This window comes from Taeniopygia guttata, chromosome 5 (assembly GCF_048771995.1).
Source record: "Taeniopygia guttata chromosome 5, bTaeGut7.mat, whole genome shotgun sequence".
Lineage (NCBI taxonomy): Eukaryota > Metazoa > Chordata > Aves > Passeriformes > Estrildidae > Taeniopygia > Taeniopygia guttata.
Genome location: NC_133030.1, coordinates 49,706,930 through 49,722,550, shown reverse-complemented (window position 1 = coordinate 49,722,550; position 15,621 = coordinate 49,706,930). Strand labels below are relative to the sequence as shown.

Here is a 15,621-nt window from a genome sequence, read left to right as displayed (position 1 = left end):
TTTTCTACTTAGTGTCCTTGCTCTTCAGCAGTTGCTTCCCCATGAGCTGCCCTCTGCAGTTGCACTGCACCACAAAGGAGCCTATTTCACCCAAAAAATCCTGGTGCTGACGATGAGCCCATCTTCTGCCCTAAAACTGCCTCTGAAACAGCCTGAAAGCAAGACAGGTTGATTGGGGGAGAAATTGTCCAGAAGACTCATTTCTTTTTATACTTATTTTACTGCAGTGGACCTGGGAGGTGATATTGGCCATGGGACTGAGGTGGGAAAATGCATATCCTGTACCTACTGAGTTCCAGTTTGGAAGCAACCCTTTATTTCTTTCACTGGTTCATACTTTTGTTTGATGTTAAATGGCTCAGGGCACAGTGCCATTAGCCTGCAAGCAAAGACAGTCCTCTTCCCTGGCAGCTTGAACGAGTCCCCACATATCTGATTCCCAGAAGCAAACTTCTTTCTGCCCATGTTGAAGTTATTCAGAGCCACAGAATAATTAAGATTGGAAAAGACCTCTGAGACCATCAAGTCCAGCCTATGACCAAACACCCTGTCAAACAGGCTGTGGCACTGAGAGCCACATCCAGTCATTCCTTAAACACCTGCAGGGATGGTGACTCCACCACCTTTCTGGGCAGGCCATTCTGATGCCCAATCACACTTTTTTAAAAGAACTTCTTCCTAATGTGAAACGTAAACCTCCCTTTGTTCAGCTTAAGACTGTCCTCTTGTCCTATTGCTGGTTGCCTGAGAGAAGAGACTGACCCTCAGCTGGATACAGCTCCTCTCATGCAGTTGTAGAGAGCAGTGAGGTCTCCCCTGAGCCTCCTTTTCTCTAGGCAAAACAACCCCAGATATCTGTGTGCATGTGTGCGTGTGCTTGTTAATGGAAATAAGCCCAAATGTGCTGAAATGGCAGACTTAGCATGAAATTCCAGTGTTTTCAGGCCTCTTTTCTTCTGGATGCTTTTTCACTTTCATCACTGTAAGGCCACACAGTTTGGCAGGGCAAGCAGATTGTGTTCAGCACTGATTTTTCCCCACTGAAGATTAGCAAGTGCTCATGAAATGCCTGTGCACATCAGTTGCCACTTAAGCCTGCGTGTTTGTGCAACGAAGTGGATGGTACTGGCACCTCTCAGTGGTGCCTCTGTTCAAAAGAACTGAGAATTACTGTCTCCAGGTCAGTGCTCTGCTGCTGTGTCACATACCGTGGCCTTGCTGCTGTGTTTCCTTGAATTGGTGGTTGACAGGAAGGTCAGATAATTACAGATAGTTCTTGTAGAAATATAGATGGAGTACTTCTAAATGGGCCTGTCTATCCTGTTAAAGAATTGGGAAAGGCTGACATGCAGCCTTATGTTGCACATTTTATCTCTACACCTTGCAACCATTTAGAAAGCCAGAGCTGCTGTTCCCTGGAGAAGGAGAAATAAGTCTGGAGAGGAAATTGTCCCAAAATCACCCAGTGAGCAAGGAGGAGAACTGAGCCTGGAACCCACCTCCAGAGGGGAATTTCTGTTTTCTGTGGTGACTTGCTGCCTAAGTACAGAGAGGTTAAAGCCTGTATCATGAAAGGCAGAAGATTGCACTTAAGATTGTATATCTTTATACCAAATTAAAGCATCCTGGTTCTCAGAGTGCTAAGAATCTCTGGAAACCAGGTTACCTTCTAAAATAAATGCCAGGGTGCTAATTTAAAACCAAATGCTTTGGCACTTGTGACCTGTTTCTTAGAGGCACCAGATACCCACTAATCTGATCGACAATCTGCATTTCAGAAAACAGAAAACAGGCCACCAAATCTGGCAGGGCTCCCTGAGCAATGGCTCCCATGGAGAGGCAGCACTTAGGACTACCTGGGGGTGTCATGAGGACTTTCTTGGTGCTGCCCAACCTGGCAGTGCCCCAGGCTGTGGAGAGCAGTGTGACAGTGCCTGTGAGGCTCTCCCAGGTGCTTGTGTTGCTGCAAGGAGGAGGTTGCCTTGCAAGGCTTCAGTTCTCATTGCTCAGGACAGAGAGCAACAGGGTGTGATTCCATCAGGGTAAAAACAATTCAGTCCTTTATGTTGAGGGAGAATCAGATGGGGAGTGAAAGGCAGTGTCTCATGGGGAGACTGCTGGTTAGAAAAACACTGGACAAAGTCAGATCAGAGGGCAGTGGCTGATGTAAGCATGCATTGTAAAGATAAGTGCCAGAGCTGAGTATTAACACAGAAGCTAGCTATGATGTAATCTCCTTAAAAGCCTTTTTACCACGAGGTCTATAAATGCTACTGCTTCTCTAGATCATGCTTTAGAGAACAGATTCTCCCTCTGTGCTCTCTAACCCTGTTCTCCTCCAAAAGACCTCAGCAGCTGAAAGCATGTTTTGCCCTTATTTGAGGGGTACCTCAGTTCTGGTGGGTCCCATCAGTTTCACCAAACTAATAGGATTAAGGCAGGCAGGCCTGGCCCTCAGCTTGTTAATCATTTGGAGCACAGACTTTCCCTTCCTGCTTTGTTTGACAATCTCTTGACTGCTCTGCTCTATGCATTGCCATATTTCCATATATATGTGGAGCCCTGAACTGTTTTCTAGTTTCCCTCTGCAACTGTACAAAACCAAGACAGGTTATCCCACAAGTTTAGTGTCAGCCACTCCAGGGTATCCTGTGGGATCCTGCCTTGTTTCTGACCATAGGGCTTGGCTGTACTGAGCTGCTGGGCATGGTGTCACTGTGCTAGCTTGGGGCAAAGATCTGGTGCCTATCTGGGAAGTCAGAGAGTATTCTGTTTCCACCCTGTAATGTAATTTTAGCCAAATCAGTTGTTTGTGTTTCCTCCCAAAGAAGAGGAAATACAATCCAGAGGGGAGGACTGGCCAGAAGTCAAAAGACATTTTGTTTTTCTGGCTGTCTCACTGAGGTGCAGTGAGTTTGCACAAGCCACTTCCCCACAATGTACTTTACTTATGTCTGGCCATCCAATATTTTTACCTACTATTATTTTATTTTGGTCCTAACAATATGTTCTATTTTCTATAAGAATCCCAAATCTGCCCAGGAAAAGCAGCTGCATGACACCTACCAAGAAAGCACAGTAACTATTGGTAAACCCAAACCTAAATGTGTGCAGGTTCAATAACTTCTGAAGCTTAGATCCTGAGCATTGCACTTAACCTCCCACACCCAGCTGCTCTCTTCCTTACTGACTATCCATGCTCAGGTTTTTTTCACCTGCAGTTCCAGTTCTGTTTCTTGCAATGAGCCATGCATTCCTCTAGTGCCTGTGACCTTCAGAAAATTCCTGCAGAACAACCCCTTCACCTCCTGAACACTCCAGTCTCCAAAACTAAGCACAAAACTGAGTGTGTTTCTTGTTTCAGAAGACAAGTGTTTTTAGAAAGGAGGAGAAAACTAAGAAGATGAGGCAACTGGGAGTGTAGAATAACAGTGTCTCCAGTGTAAGAGCTGCGGGGGAGGGAATTTCTCCAGCATCATTCCCACACATGTTTTTATTATAGCAGAAGTTCCCGCTGCGTAGTGATTGCAGTATCCCCTTTAGAAGTGTAGTAGGAACATATGCACAGAGCAGCTGCATGATATAAACTTGTCTGCAGCAAAGTGTGATAAACAGAAGTATCATCTGCTACAGGAATAGCTGATTTCTGTGTTATTTAACCTAGCTATTCCAGGGAGGCCATAAATCAGGACGGGCTTTCTGCCGAGCACACCGCTATTGCCTGGTTGTTTACCCAACTGGCTCATGGCACTCTGAAATGGCCCTAAGCTTACAGCCAACAGGAAGGGCAGAAATCTGTAAGGGAGTTAAAGAAAAAACACAGCATAAGGAAACCTGACAGGGCTAGACAAGCCACTTCTCCATCAATCTGGAAAATGCCAGTCCTTCCTTTGGCAAGCTTGTTTGTCCCTGATCACCAGCCCGAGGGGTGCCTTCTCTGCAGGCACATGAAGGCAAGCTCAGGGTTCCCTCTGGCCAAGCACAGCCCCAGGGCCTGTGCATTTGGGTGCCCTGAGGATGCAGGTCATGTCTGCAGTGTGGCTTTCTGCCCCAGGAACAGACACCAAGGTCACCCATTTCTTGGTCAGCCTCCTCTCCCCCATCCTCAGAGGAAATTTTCCACTTAAATCCAAGAGTGTGGAAGGTAACACACACTTTGCCTGTTCTCACTATGCCTTTTAGAATAACAGCTGAAGATCTATATTTGTATCAAGTCTAGCAGCACCACAAACTCCACTAGCAGGCTCTTTTAAAGGATTTGTTTTTCCCTTGCTGGCTGCCTCTGACTGTGAGCAGCCCTGGGTGCACGCAGCACGTTCCTACTGCATGCATTATCCAAACACATCTGTAGCAGTCCCTACATGATTAAATACAGCAAACAGAGGGGATGCTTCAGCTGACACTGACTCACAGATCTCTCCCCAAGGCCCTGGGTTAGGTAACCAATCTTGTTCCCAGAGAGCCCACAGCCTCCAGGGCTCTGGAGACCGATCTTGACCTTCAGCTACATTTCTCTTCTGAGCATCATCATGCAGATGCTGGGACAAGGTCCTCAGCTGGCACCAGTCTCACAGCAGGCTGGACTTCTGCTAGTTTGCATCACTTGAGCCCTTGGGCCTTTTTTATTAGCTGCCTAAGGCTTCATCCTATCATACAATGAAATTAATCAGCATTAAATTAATCAGCACTCACTCACTTTAGGATGAATCTACACTGCTGAAGGGAGTGAAGGGCCTTATGCAAAAGTAGACAAGAGGCCTCAGGTTCAGGACTGAAATCAGCTTTCTCAAAAAAGATATGAGCATGTGGTGGAGGCTCTCCTTGTTTCTTGTGAGTTATACAGCACAATGCCTAGAGTAAATATCCGAGCTTTGGTGTTTGTGTAACTTCCTCTGCAGGGTTTTTCATCACAGAACCCAAATTATTTCATATTAAGCAGGGGATTCATTGAACTTCTCTATTCCACAGGAGCTTGGATGAGATACCTTGATGGGAAGAGGCCCAAACTGTAACACATTCAAAATCCTTCTCCACATTTAACTGGGAGTTCAGATTGGACACTGGAGTGGCCTGGGAGTTTTTTCATATACCTTGACATTTGAAATCATATTTAAACTTCTCCATGTTTTCTGGGCTTGTCCCTATATCCCAGTGTGATAATGGCTGCAGGAACTAGTGTCTTCTCTGTCTTGCAAATGGGACGTCAGCATACAATTTATGTGAATATCAAAATAATAAATAAGAGTGAAGATGAGACTAGGACCCAAACCCTGTTTTACCCAGAAGATTAACAGGTCTCTAGAATATGTGACATACACAGAGATTGCTGAACACATCTTCTTTTTAATTTCTAACCAAGACTGATAAAACACTTGAGGCCCTTGGAATATGAACCTGCCTTCAAAATAAAATCCTATCCTGCTTCCTAGCATGCTAATTAAAAGTGCATGGCCGATTCAGGCAGCCTTACAATAACAAGAGAAATGCTGCAGGCATAGAGATGGCAGGGTTTATCCTGTTGTGAGTATACAATATTAAAAACAGGCCAATGTCTCATAAGGATGATTATGAAGGACTCTTGACCTTTCTGCAAGAATAAGAATAAAAGCAAAAGAAAAACAATAATCAGTTTTGATTTATCTTGAAAGTGCTCTTCCTTTTTTTAGGCATGAAGTTGCTGTTGCACAGAGGTGCTGAGGGTCACTGTCACCCTTCTCCATCACATCAGTGGCCACTGACCAGCTGCTTGGGTCTCAGTCTGTGAGCAAATTGACAGACTCCACTGGAGACACCTCCCCTGGGATTACATGTGGGAGCACGGGTCACTGCCTCCCTTAGCTATTTTCCAGCTCAGCCCTGTGTTTGGTTTGTTTTGTTCTGGTTTTTTTGGTTTTTTGTTTTTGTTTTTGTTTTTTTTTCTTTGTTTTGCTTTATTCTGTTTTATTTTTCTTTGCTTGGCAGAGCTGGCTGCTGTGGGATTGGCAGTGGGAAGGGGTGCCCTGGTGCAGGCTCCCTGCCCTGCCTCAGCAGCACTGCCAAGAGCTGCTCAGGGGCAGCAGCTCAGCATGCCCCCCCTCAAAAAGCATTTTCTGTCTCCTGACAGACTTGGCTGTGTGACTTGTTAATGTCCCAGCACGCCCATGCAAAGAGCAATTAGCCTAAAACCCATCAGTAATGGAAAGTAATAACACTAATCAAAATAAATTATGGAAGCACTAGATTTTGAAATGATGAGCTTTATAAACTACAGCCATGACCACTGAAGATAACCTGATGGTGTATCCAAGGATTCCAAGTCCTGTTTCTAGATTCTGTCTCAGGCAGTACATGTATTGCTTTAACAACATACACAAAACTATTTAATGCTTAACCCAGAAGATTTGAACAGCTTCATCACAGTCTTTTATTGGAAGCTCAGAGCAATTTTGAGAATAACCACTGAGATCTGATCAAAAAATATCAGAGAACTTATTGGGAATTTTATGGAAACATTCTTTCCAGTGATAGAACCTTTATTTTTGTGCTTAGACATTGAGGGAAACCCTCAATAGCTGAGCTAATCTTTTCTGGTATGCGCATTTCTGCCTAGAGCCAGCTGTGTACAGATACCTTCTAACATTAGAATCAGAGCTATGTCTTTATGCTGAGTCTTCAAAACAAATTTAGTCAAAAAAAGCAGGTGTAAGATTTTTGTGATGCTGAACAGTTTGATCTGAAAGCACTTTTCATTAATTTATTTTGAATAACTTGGATCTATCTACCCACCACAGGGCTGAAATGGGTTTATTTGATCATTGTATTTATTTAGGCCTGGTGCCATTGGGAATAGGAGAAGGTGATAGCCCTCTAAAAGTAAACCTAACCAACATTTGTACTTCATAAATTTTAAGGCCAAGAGATAAAAGGCATTGTACTCATGTGGACTTTCCAGAGCCAGAGCATTTTCTTTACTTATCCAAGTCTTATACTGAGTCCAATCTCTTTAGCTGAATTTAGACCTCTTAAAGTAAAAATAAAAAGGCTACCTTAAACTAAGTATTTGTTTAAATACTCAACCAGAAATTATAGACTATGGTAATGACTAATTATCCTTAATTATTATAATCACCCTATTTCTAATCTAAATATGTTTGTCTCCATTTGTAGTTGAATGCATTCCCAAGTCATTTGCCATTTGTATCAGTATTCATCACCCTATTTTGGGGGGGTTAAGAAGGAGGTCACTGTTAAAAACCACATTCTTCCAGCAGTGACTTTCCATTTATAGTTAAATTTTGCGTCATACCGGTTCTCTGGCTTTTAACTCAATTTATGTGTGCCACACTTACTCTGTGTGTAGCTTTATAATTCCATAACCCCAGCATCACAGAGCACCCTCTGTGGCCAGCCCGGCCAGCCCTCAGCTCTCAGTAGCCCAGCGGGGATGGCAAAGGGACTTCTGGCACCCAGGGGTGTCGTCCACTCCCCAGATACAGCTCTGTGAGAGACAGCAGTCTGTGGCTTGTGTCTTTACTCAAGGGAAAGGGCACAATTTGGCTCTGAAATATGCAGCTTTTGGGGTTTTATATTGTGCTGAAAGAGGTGGCACAAACAAGGAGGCAACCAGGAGAATTGCTTTCCTGCACTTCATCAAAGGTGAAGACAATGAAACAACTGGACACTGACATTGTTGTCGGTAGTGTGGGACATCTTCTGCTCAGTGTGTTTTGTAGTGATGTCAGGATCTCCCTGAGGGGTGTTTGGGACCCACATGTGTGCCCTTTCAGGGACTGCCTGTGGGATGCACTGCTACTCCATGCAAAGTGCCAGAGGGTGCTGCAGGTGCCCTCACCCAGGGTCATTTCTCATCACTGAGAGCTCACTGATACCTGTGGGCTTGGCCTTTCTTGGGTGTGGGTGATAAGCTGGGATCTGGCAGTCAAGCACAAGACGGGGAGCCTCCCCAGCCCCAGGGAAAGCTGTGAGCCCAGCCCAAGGGAGGTGGCACATCAGAACCTCCTCAGCACCAAGAGCTCAGTGTGGGACTCCCGAGGAGGCTCCTCTCTGAAGCTGTGGCTCTTCCCAGCCATGGTGCTGGTTCTTTGGGAAGCTCCCCTCTCAGCTGGAGTTTTTAGCTGCACACAGAGGAGTCATCCATGCAGGCCAGGCTCAGCCTTCCCATCATCATAAGGGGATTAAGTGCAGTTCTTCCTCAGAGGATAATTGTGAGGAGAAATGCATTAAGGACATAGAAATGCAAGGGTATGAGGGCTTTGTGAACACATACTGAGAGGCAGAAAAGCACGTGTAACTATGAGCTTATTGAAAAAGAAGTGGACATTTCAAAGGAAAACAAGATTAGCACTGCATTAATAAGGAGTAAGAAATATCAAGTAATTTTTATATTTGCATGAAACCATAAGCCACTAAGAAACAGCTTGGTAGCTTCCAGCGTGATTTCTTGTGCTTCTTTTTGAGTGACCAGTGGGGAAAGGAACTGAGCCAGGTGGATTAGGCATCACTTTCACATTAGCAATTCTTATTTTTCTGTCATTAATGACTGCATCTAGGAGTAGTGTTTACTATTCAAGCCCACATATATTTGTTTATTCTCTGTGGAAAAATACTGTGATAAACCATCAAGGACTACATGGTGTACAGACATGAGACAAGCCTGGCTTTATATCCTGCCTCTGCTACTTGTCAGTCTCATTTATTGTGCTGAGGAGCAGCCCAGTCTCACCACCATTTTGCTTTCTGACTAGTTTGGTTGATCCTGCCTTTGAAGAAGAACAAGGGCTAGAGAAAGATAGCCCCACTTCTCCCACCTTCTGTGGGCTCATCAAATTTTACATGGCACCTGCTGATCGATGTTTTTCCTTTTACTTCACTGCTCCCTTTTGTGTTTTTCAGGACAGCACCAGGAAGGTAGAGTTAATCTTGACACTGCCTTTTCCTTCATGCTCCTTCATGGTATCATCTTTGAAATGCATTCTGTTGTGGAATCTAACAACACTGAAAACTTTCAGAGAATAATAAAACCATTAGCTTTATCGAAACACAATAATTCCATCACTCACTGAAAACAGACTTCTGCAACTAACATAATAGTAAAGCAGAAATTCAGTTGCTGGTGCACTCTAGAGGTGAACATATTCAAAGAGGAAACTGGGAACCACTAGTTGTCAAGCTGTTGGGTTTATTAGTTTAATTGCTTCTTATAGTTCTTTACCTAGTCTTTTCCTAAGGTGTTGCTGTAGATTCCTTGGGGTGAATGTTGCCAACTACTCTATACATCTTGCAATTGGAAAAAAGAAGTTTTCTCAGGAATTGTGTAATTCATTATTTAATCTGTTGAGTGATAATATATGGGTATGTGTATCTTTTCCTAATCAAACACAGGAGACAGAGGAGATGTCAGATCACAATAAATTATACTGGACTGATGACATATTTTAACCTGTGCAGCTATTTGTGATGTGAATAACCGGACATCCAGAATATCAAATTAAACAATGAGACTCATAAAAGAGCCTTTTGCTATATTTCATTCTCTCACCTAATTAGCTGAACATATAGAAAAAGACAGTCCCATCAACTGATTGATTATTAAATGTCACTTAAGGTTCTCATGGAATTTATGTGGTTGCAGAGGCAGCGTTAAGGCTCTCTCCTCCCTCTGCAATACACTGATACTGCTCATGGCATTGGCTGTTACCATCCTTTGGGAAATGTGTCCCCTCAAAGCATGGGAAAAGGAACATAGCCCTGAAGGAAAATATTTTTACTAAATGTCACCAGATACATAATATTTCTTGTTTTGAGTGGTACTTAAATAGACAATTCTAGCCCTAAATATAATAAGAAAAGTATAATAGCCTATATTTTCACAAGTTAACTTTTCTTAATGTTAACATATCTTGACTACTTGGCTTAGAATTCAAAGGTAGTGTAAAGGAAAATAAGATTGTCAACTGTAATACTCTGAAAACAATTGGTAAATGTAATAGAACCCATATTCTTTTGAAACAAATCCCCCTTCCTCACTCCAGGGTTACAGTAATATTAGCTACAATACAGATTGGTCGGCGCTCCTTTGGCTCCCAACTCACCTCCCCTAATGGGGTTTGAGAACGTGCTCTTATCAGCATAATATCCCTTTCTAAAATTAAATCTGATGCAGCTGGAGATGGTGAATGCTGAGGAAGAATATGTTTTCCACGGGTAGCAGAGCAGAGCCTTTCTCCTTCGTGCTGAGTACCAGGTTGTAATAACACTGACACAGAGAACTTGATCTGGGGACTGTGACAAGAAATATTTAGTGCCAATAAGAGAAATTGATTTCTTGGGGGAAAGAAATAAATGGGTTCTAAATGTGAAATAACATCTTTGCATGTATCTGTGATCCTGATGTAGTGCTACTGCGTGAGTGACTGAAGCATATCTGATCATACCCTGTTGATTTTGGAGAATTAATGTATTTTTCCACTCTCTTTTTACAGCTCCCAAGTCTACCTTTTGTCCCACTGAAGAGACCTGGTGGCCAGGCCTGGTTATTATCATTGCAGTATGCTGCACCACACTAGTGTTCCTCTTTGTAGTTGTCATCATTTGCTACAAAGCCATAAAAAGGTAAGACTCCAGAAGCTTTTACTGTTCTTAGGGTAATGCAGCCCCACAGAGGCTGACCCAAGACTTATCTCATGATATCATGTTTAGTTTAAAGGCATCCAAAAAGCAAAATGCATTCTGTATGTGTGTTTTCATTGGAAAGTCGCTTCATGTACCATATCCTGCATGTATAAAGGGTGTAGTTCGATGCAGTCATGGGCATAAGAGAAAAAATAAAAACAGGACAGAACTACATTGTTCATATTAGTAAGAACTTGCCCAAAGTGAAACTGCTTCAGGTTGCTGGTGAATGTGGAGAGCTTTGGCTTGGCCAAGCATAGAGGTAGGAAACACTGTACTACTTGTATTTGAACACTACTTATGGTAACATTCAAAATTTACATGTGGGATGTGAGATTCTTGGCCCAGGTCCTTTACTAATTTTAGCATTTCAAATTAATGCAAACTCTTGTAACTCAAAGTCCAGTAATATGTGTAGTTTTTCATTTGGAGACCATACTTCTAATTTATTATTGCTTCAAAATTATAACCTCCAGATGAAATTCAAAACCTTTCTCTCTTAATGTAAAAGCCTTTGTGAAGCCTATGTACAACAGTGTGTAGTAGCCATTTCAGCTCACTGTCTTTGCAATAGCTGCACTTGCCTAGGCCTTGAGTATTTAGGAAGTATTGATTTCATTTGCACAGAAAAATATGAGTGAAAATAATTTCTTCAATTAAATAAAATCTTATATTTCTGGTGGAAAACGTCAAAACTTTAACATTTCCGTTTTAAGATTCCAAATGCAAGTCCAAAGGGTTGATTTAGTAGGGAAAGTAATTTATGGTAATTGTAGGCCAAAAGGATGAAGGTTCATTTCTCCTCTACTGTTTTTAGTATGGCTCTGACAAAACCCCACAGCTGAGTGTTTGAGGTATCACTGTTTCATCCTATGAGGGTCTTGGCTGGGAGCTATTAGTATATCCAGGTGACCCAGCCTGCAGCAGAGAATGCAGGATTCCCACCCATAGCTGTCATGAGACACTGCAGTGACATCTGAATCTCAGCTTGGAATACGTGACTGTTTTTTTCAACTGCATGTTTTCTGAGTGATAATATTTTGGAGTGAGGAAAAAGGAAAATAAATGAAAACAGTTTTCATGAAAAATGTTATGTGCATGCAGTGTGATTGCAAGATTTTTGTTGAGCCTCAGTGGGGAAATCACAACGGTGGAGCATTGGATATGTTTTGTAGTTGTTGAAAAATTTATGCAGGATTTGAAAGAGCATCAAAAAGGGAGAATTCCAGCAAGAAAAGAAAGCGTCTATTTTAGTTCTTATTAAATTTACATTAAGTATTTTTGCTATTCTAGTTTAACTAAAATGAATGTTTATTATTTTGGGGGAGCTGGAAAGCTTTCGCTCTAGCAACTGCACTTCAAATTATCTTTGGAGGACTGAGATTGGCATCCAATTGAATTGATAGTCCAGTGCAAAGTCTCACACTTGTAGTTGCTAGTCTACCATTGCTGCTCATTTGTATTTGTCAACTCACTGCCAAATTGTGAATGATTTGTGTGAAGGCTGCAATATATTTGTATGAGAGCAGTAACTCTCCAGAGCAACTTGTACCTCATGAGGAATTGCTTTTCAAATCTGCTGTGATGCTGGTAGATGGGAGCAATAGATGGGAGGAACAGAAATTAAATTTAAAGAGACAAATTTAGAGCTGCATTGCAAAGTTTTGGGGAATTTACATGCAATCTCATGGTTTGTTTCAGTGCAAAATAATATCGATATTTGATGAAGACACCCATTATTTGTCAACAGTATGAATATCAACCTACAAGTCAGCTTTTTGAACAGGCATTAGGCTGAGAGAAGAGTGAAAATTCCTCTTAGATCTTCTTATTTTTGACATTCACACTGCTGACAAATGCTAAGCTGAAAACTGCTCAGATGTGGAATGGACAGCTATGAAAGAAAATCATATTAATTATGATTTTATAGGATAACTAGAGCATTTATTTTCATCAATGAGTCCTTGCTAAAACAGTTCAGCTAAAAGAATGCCCTGAAGTGCCTGGCAGCATTCCCCAGTAGTTCAGGTTTCTTGATCCACTGTAAAAGGTATCTCTCAATAAATGCTGGGATATAAGATCAGATGTTTCACAAGAAAAGCATCTCTGGGTTCAACACAGTATTATTACATATGATTGAGCTGAATTTACTTTAGCTAATGTGAGAAATCCTTCACTCTGTTTTTTTGCTGGGAGGTAGAAGTGACTAGAAAAAGAGTAAGAGGATTAATCTGGGTGATGTTAAAGCCAAGATTTCCTCCAGTGTGTTCCCAGCTTTGGGCTCCATAACCATGCTCTGCCCTGTCCTTTCTCATACCCTCATCCCACCACCTCTCCTCTGCACTCCTCCTCCTGGGCTCTCCTTCCTGCACATCTCCTGGAACTGGGACTTCTATCACTGCAGCACCTCTGACAACTCTGTCTCCTACCTCCACTGCATAGGTGCTGAAGAGTGGAGTAACAGCAAGTCCTCTGGTTGTAGGGTGTGACAGGGGTTAAATGCTTTAATAGGGAGTGCAGGCAGGGATTTATTTGCATTGAGTTTGGCTCTGTTGTATTAATCCCTCACTTTCATAAGAATCAAATTTGGAGTAAAAAGAAAAAGAAAAATCCTATTGAGTTTAAGTTGAAATCTCATTTACTGGTTTCAAAGGGCCAGAGCCAGTCAAAGTCTCTTATGTCTGCTTTTCTGTAGCAGATAGAGAGGTAGTGACCTCAAGGTATCATAACTCAACTGTGTTTTTATTCAATCTATATATAAACTGTGTCTTCTGGGGTAGTTTCTTTTCCCTGATAAAAGCTAAAACTTCAGTGTATCACCAACTTTAGGCACCAAGGCAATTTGTAATAAAATACAGCCTAGTGGATTGGTGCTTCTTTGTATACCATAACTACCAGAACTAAGCAAGTATGCTACTACCTCCATCCCTGCATCTACTGTGGAAATACTCAGGTTCTTTCATATGAAATGGCCATAAGAAATGCTGGAATCAAACCCAGTGAATGGATTTGACTTCTCTGGGCCATAAGGGAACTTCCACCAAGTTGCATCCATCAACTTTAATACTCAGATGGGTTGAACTTTTGGGAAGATACATATGGAGTGATAGTTGAAAGGTGCTTCAAGCAACTTCTAAATTCCCTCTGTGTGTTGCTGGTGACTGCAGCATTGGACAGTACACGACTGGCACACCAGGTACAGATGTGTGCTGCTGCTCAGGTCAAGCACCAGAGGAGACCTCACATGATATTATGTTGTGCTGCAGCATGGTTACATGATGAAAGCACCCTCAGTTTGGCTGTGGAGGAATAGCTATTCTTCTGTGGTCTTGGTGTTAGAGGGGTATTTCCACTTTAAAAAAAAAATGTTGTTTTTCTTTTAAAAATCTTTTCCATAGCACATCAGAAAAAAAGTAGCGATAGTCAACACCATCTGTGACATTTGTGGATTTCTAGGACAGGCTTAATCACTGGCTGGGGCTCAGCCTCAGTGTAAGCAGTGAGACTTTTCTATACATTTCATGGATTAAAAAAGTGATCTCACAACCAGTGATTTCTGTAACACATAGAAAGAGCAGATGAATAACTGCTTAAAAATCTAGAATACTTCCAAGTAATTCTCTATCATGTCTTTGTCTGTGAAAACCTGCCATTCTCACTCTTTCCTCAAAAGACTGTAATCAAGAAGTAAAAGCAGGAGGTCTAAACCCGATCCATAAACTAACACAGGGTGGAGAAAACAGATTATTTCAGTATTATGTGATTTTTGGGTTTGGCAAGTGCACCATGAATGCCAGCAGCTCTAACAAACCTTCCTCTGGTGTAAATCAATGCAGATTCAAAATTAACCAGTAGAATTCAATTCATTTGAATCAGCTCTGGAGGTGACTGTCCCTTAAGCTTTTTTTAACATCTGCAAGTACCTGAATAATATTAAGACACTAAGACTAGAGGGAAGAGAGAAGTAAACACAGTAAAAAGGATTAACAAGGGTTGTTTGGTAAATAAGCAACTGAGATGGGGGAGAGCAGGACATGCAGTGTGTAATCCTATTTCTGTAGCTCACTGTGTGAGAGTGTCTGTGAGGAGAGTAAGATATTTACATAAAAGGGAAAAATAAATCCCTGGCTCCCTCTATAAAATTAAGATAACAGAACCATCTGTCAAACCTTGAAGGAGAAAGCAAAGCTGAGCATCCTGGACTTTATGACAAGTGATGTACCAGCTATTCAACCTGTCAGGGAGTGTTCTCAAACACTCCCTGAAAAATATATGCTCAGTATCTCTGGAACATCCCTATAGTCTGAGATGACCCATGAGCAGGTCTCTGTGCCTGGTGATGTGGCTCCTTGGTTCTGCTGGATTTCAGGTAGGATGGATCCATCTGTTCTCAGATGTCCTGCAGGGTTTGCTGACAAAGAGCCCTCCTGCTAGATCAGCAGGGAAAGTGGGCTGATGATAGCCAAGCTTTACATGATATACCTTTTATTCACTGTTCTAACTTTGTGAAGCCACTGTTCTATTGGTGTCTCATAGCCTGAGAAAAAGGTACCATAAATGCCTACATAGGCACTTCCTTCAGTAGGTGTTGAGTTCACCTTCAAATAATAATTAAATGGAAGAAAATATTGTACTGAAATAAAATGACAGGTCATATTTAAACTGTCTTAAAATTCATTGCTCAGGTATTTTTAGGGTGCTTAGCATTTGTGTATGATTTATGGCCCCTGCAAAGTCTAGTTTCAGAAGCAGGAGCAAGGTTCTGAAATTTGGCTTTGTTTAACAAGAGACTTGCAAGAGGAAGACACTGAGACTTTGTTAAGGAGGCCAAGAACTGGCAGTGGGGGCTGTGGTGAGGGTGCCCCATGGTGCAGGGATTTATGTCCCACTAAAACGGTCACAGCCCTGCACTTTTTCCCCAGCCAGTTTTGTACCACTCACTCCCCCAAA

General features: G+C 42.2%; 1 protein-coding gene across 2 annotated transcripts in view; it reads left to right on the top strand.

The window, feature by feature from the left end:
• The window catches only part of PRIMA1 (proline rich membrane anchor 1), a 49,907-nt gene that overhangs the window by 17,639 nt on the left and 16,647 nt on the right, over nucleotides 1-15,621 (top strand). For both annotated transcript variants that reach the window (XR_005980776.2, XM_030274899.4), the window contains exon 3: nucleotides 10,482-10,611. Coding sequence is in view for 1 of the 2 variants with exons in the window: in XM_030274899.4 (XP_030130759.1) it covers nucleotides 10,482-10,611 (130 nt within the window). In the remaining variant the exon portion in view is untranslated. The remainder of the gene's footprint in view (nucleotides 1-10,481; nucleotides 10,612-15,621) is intronic.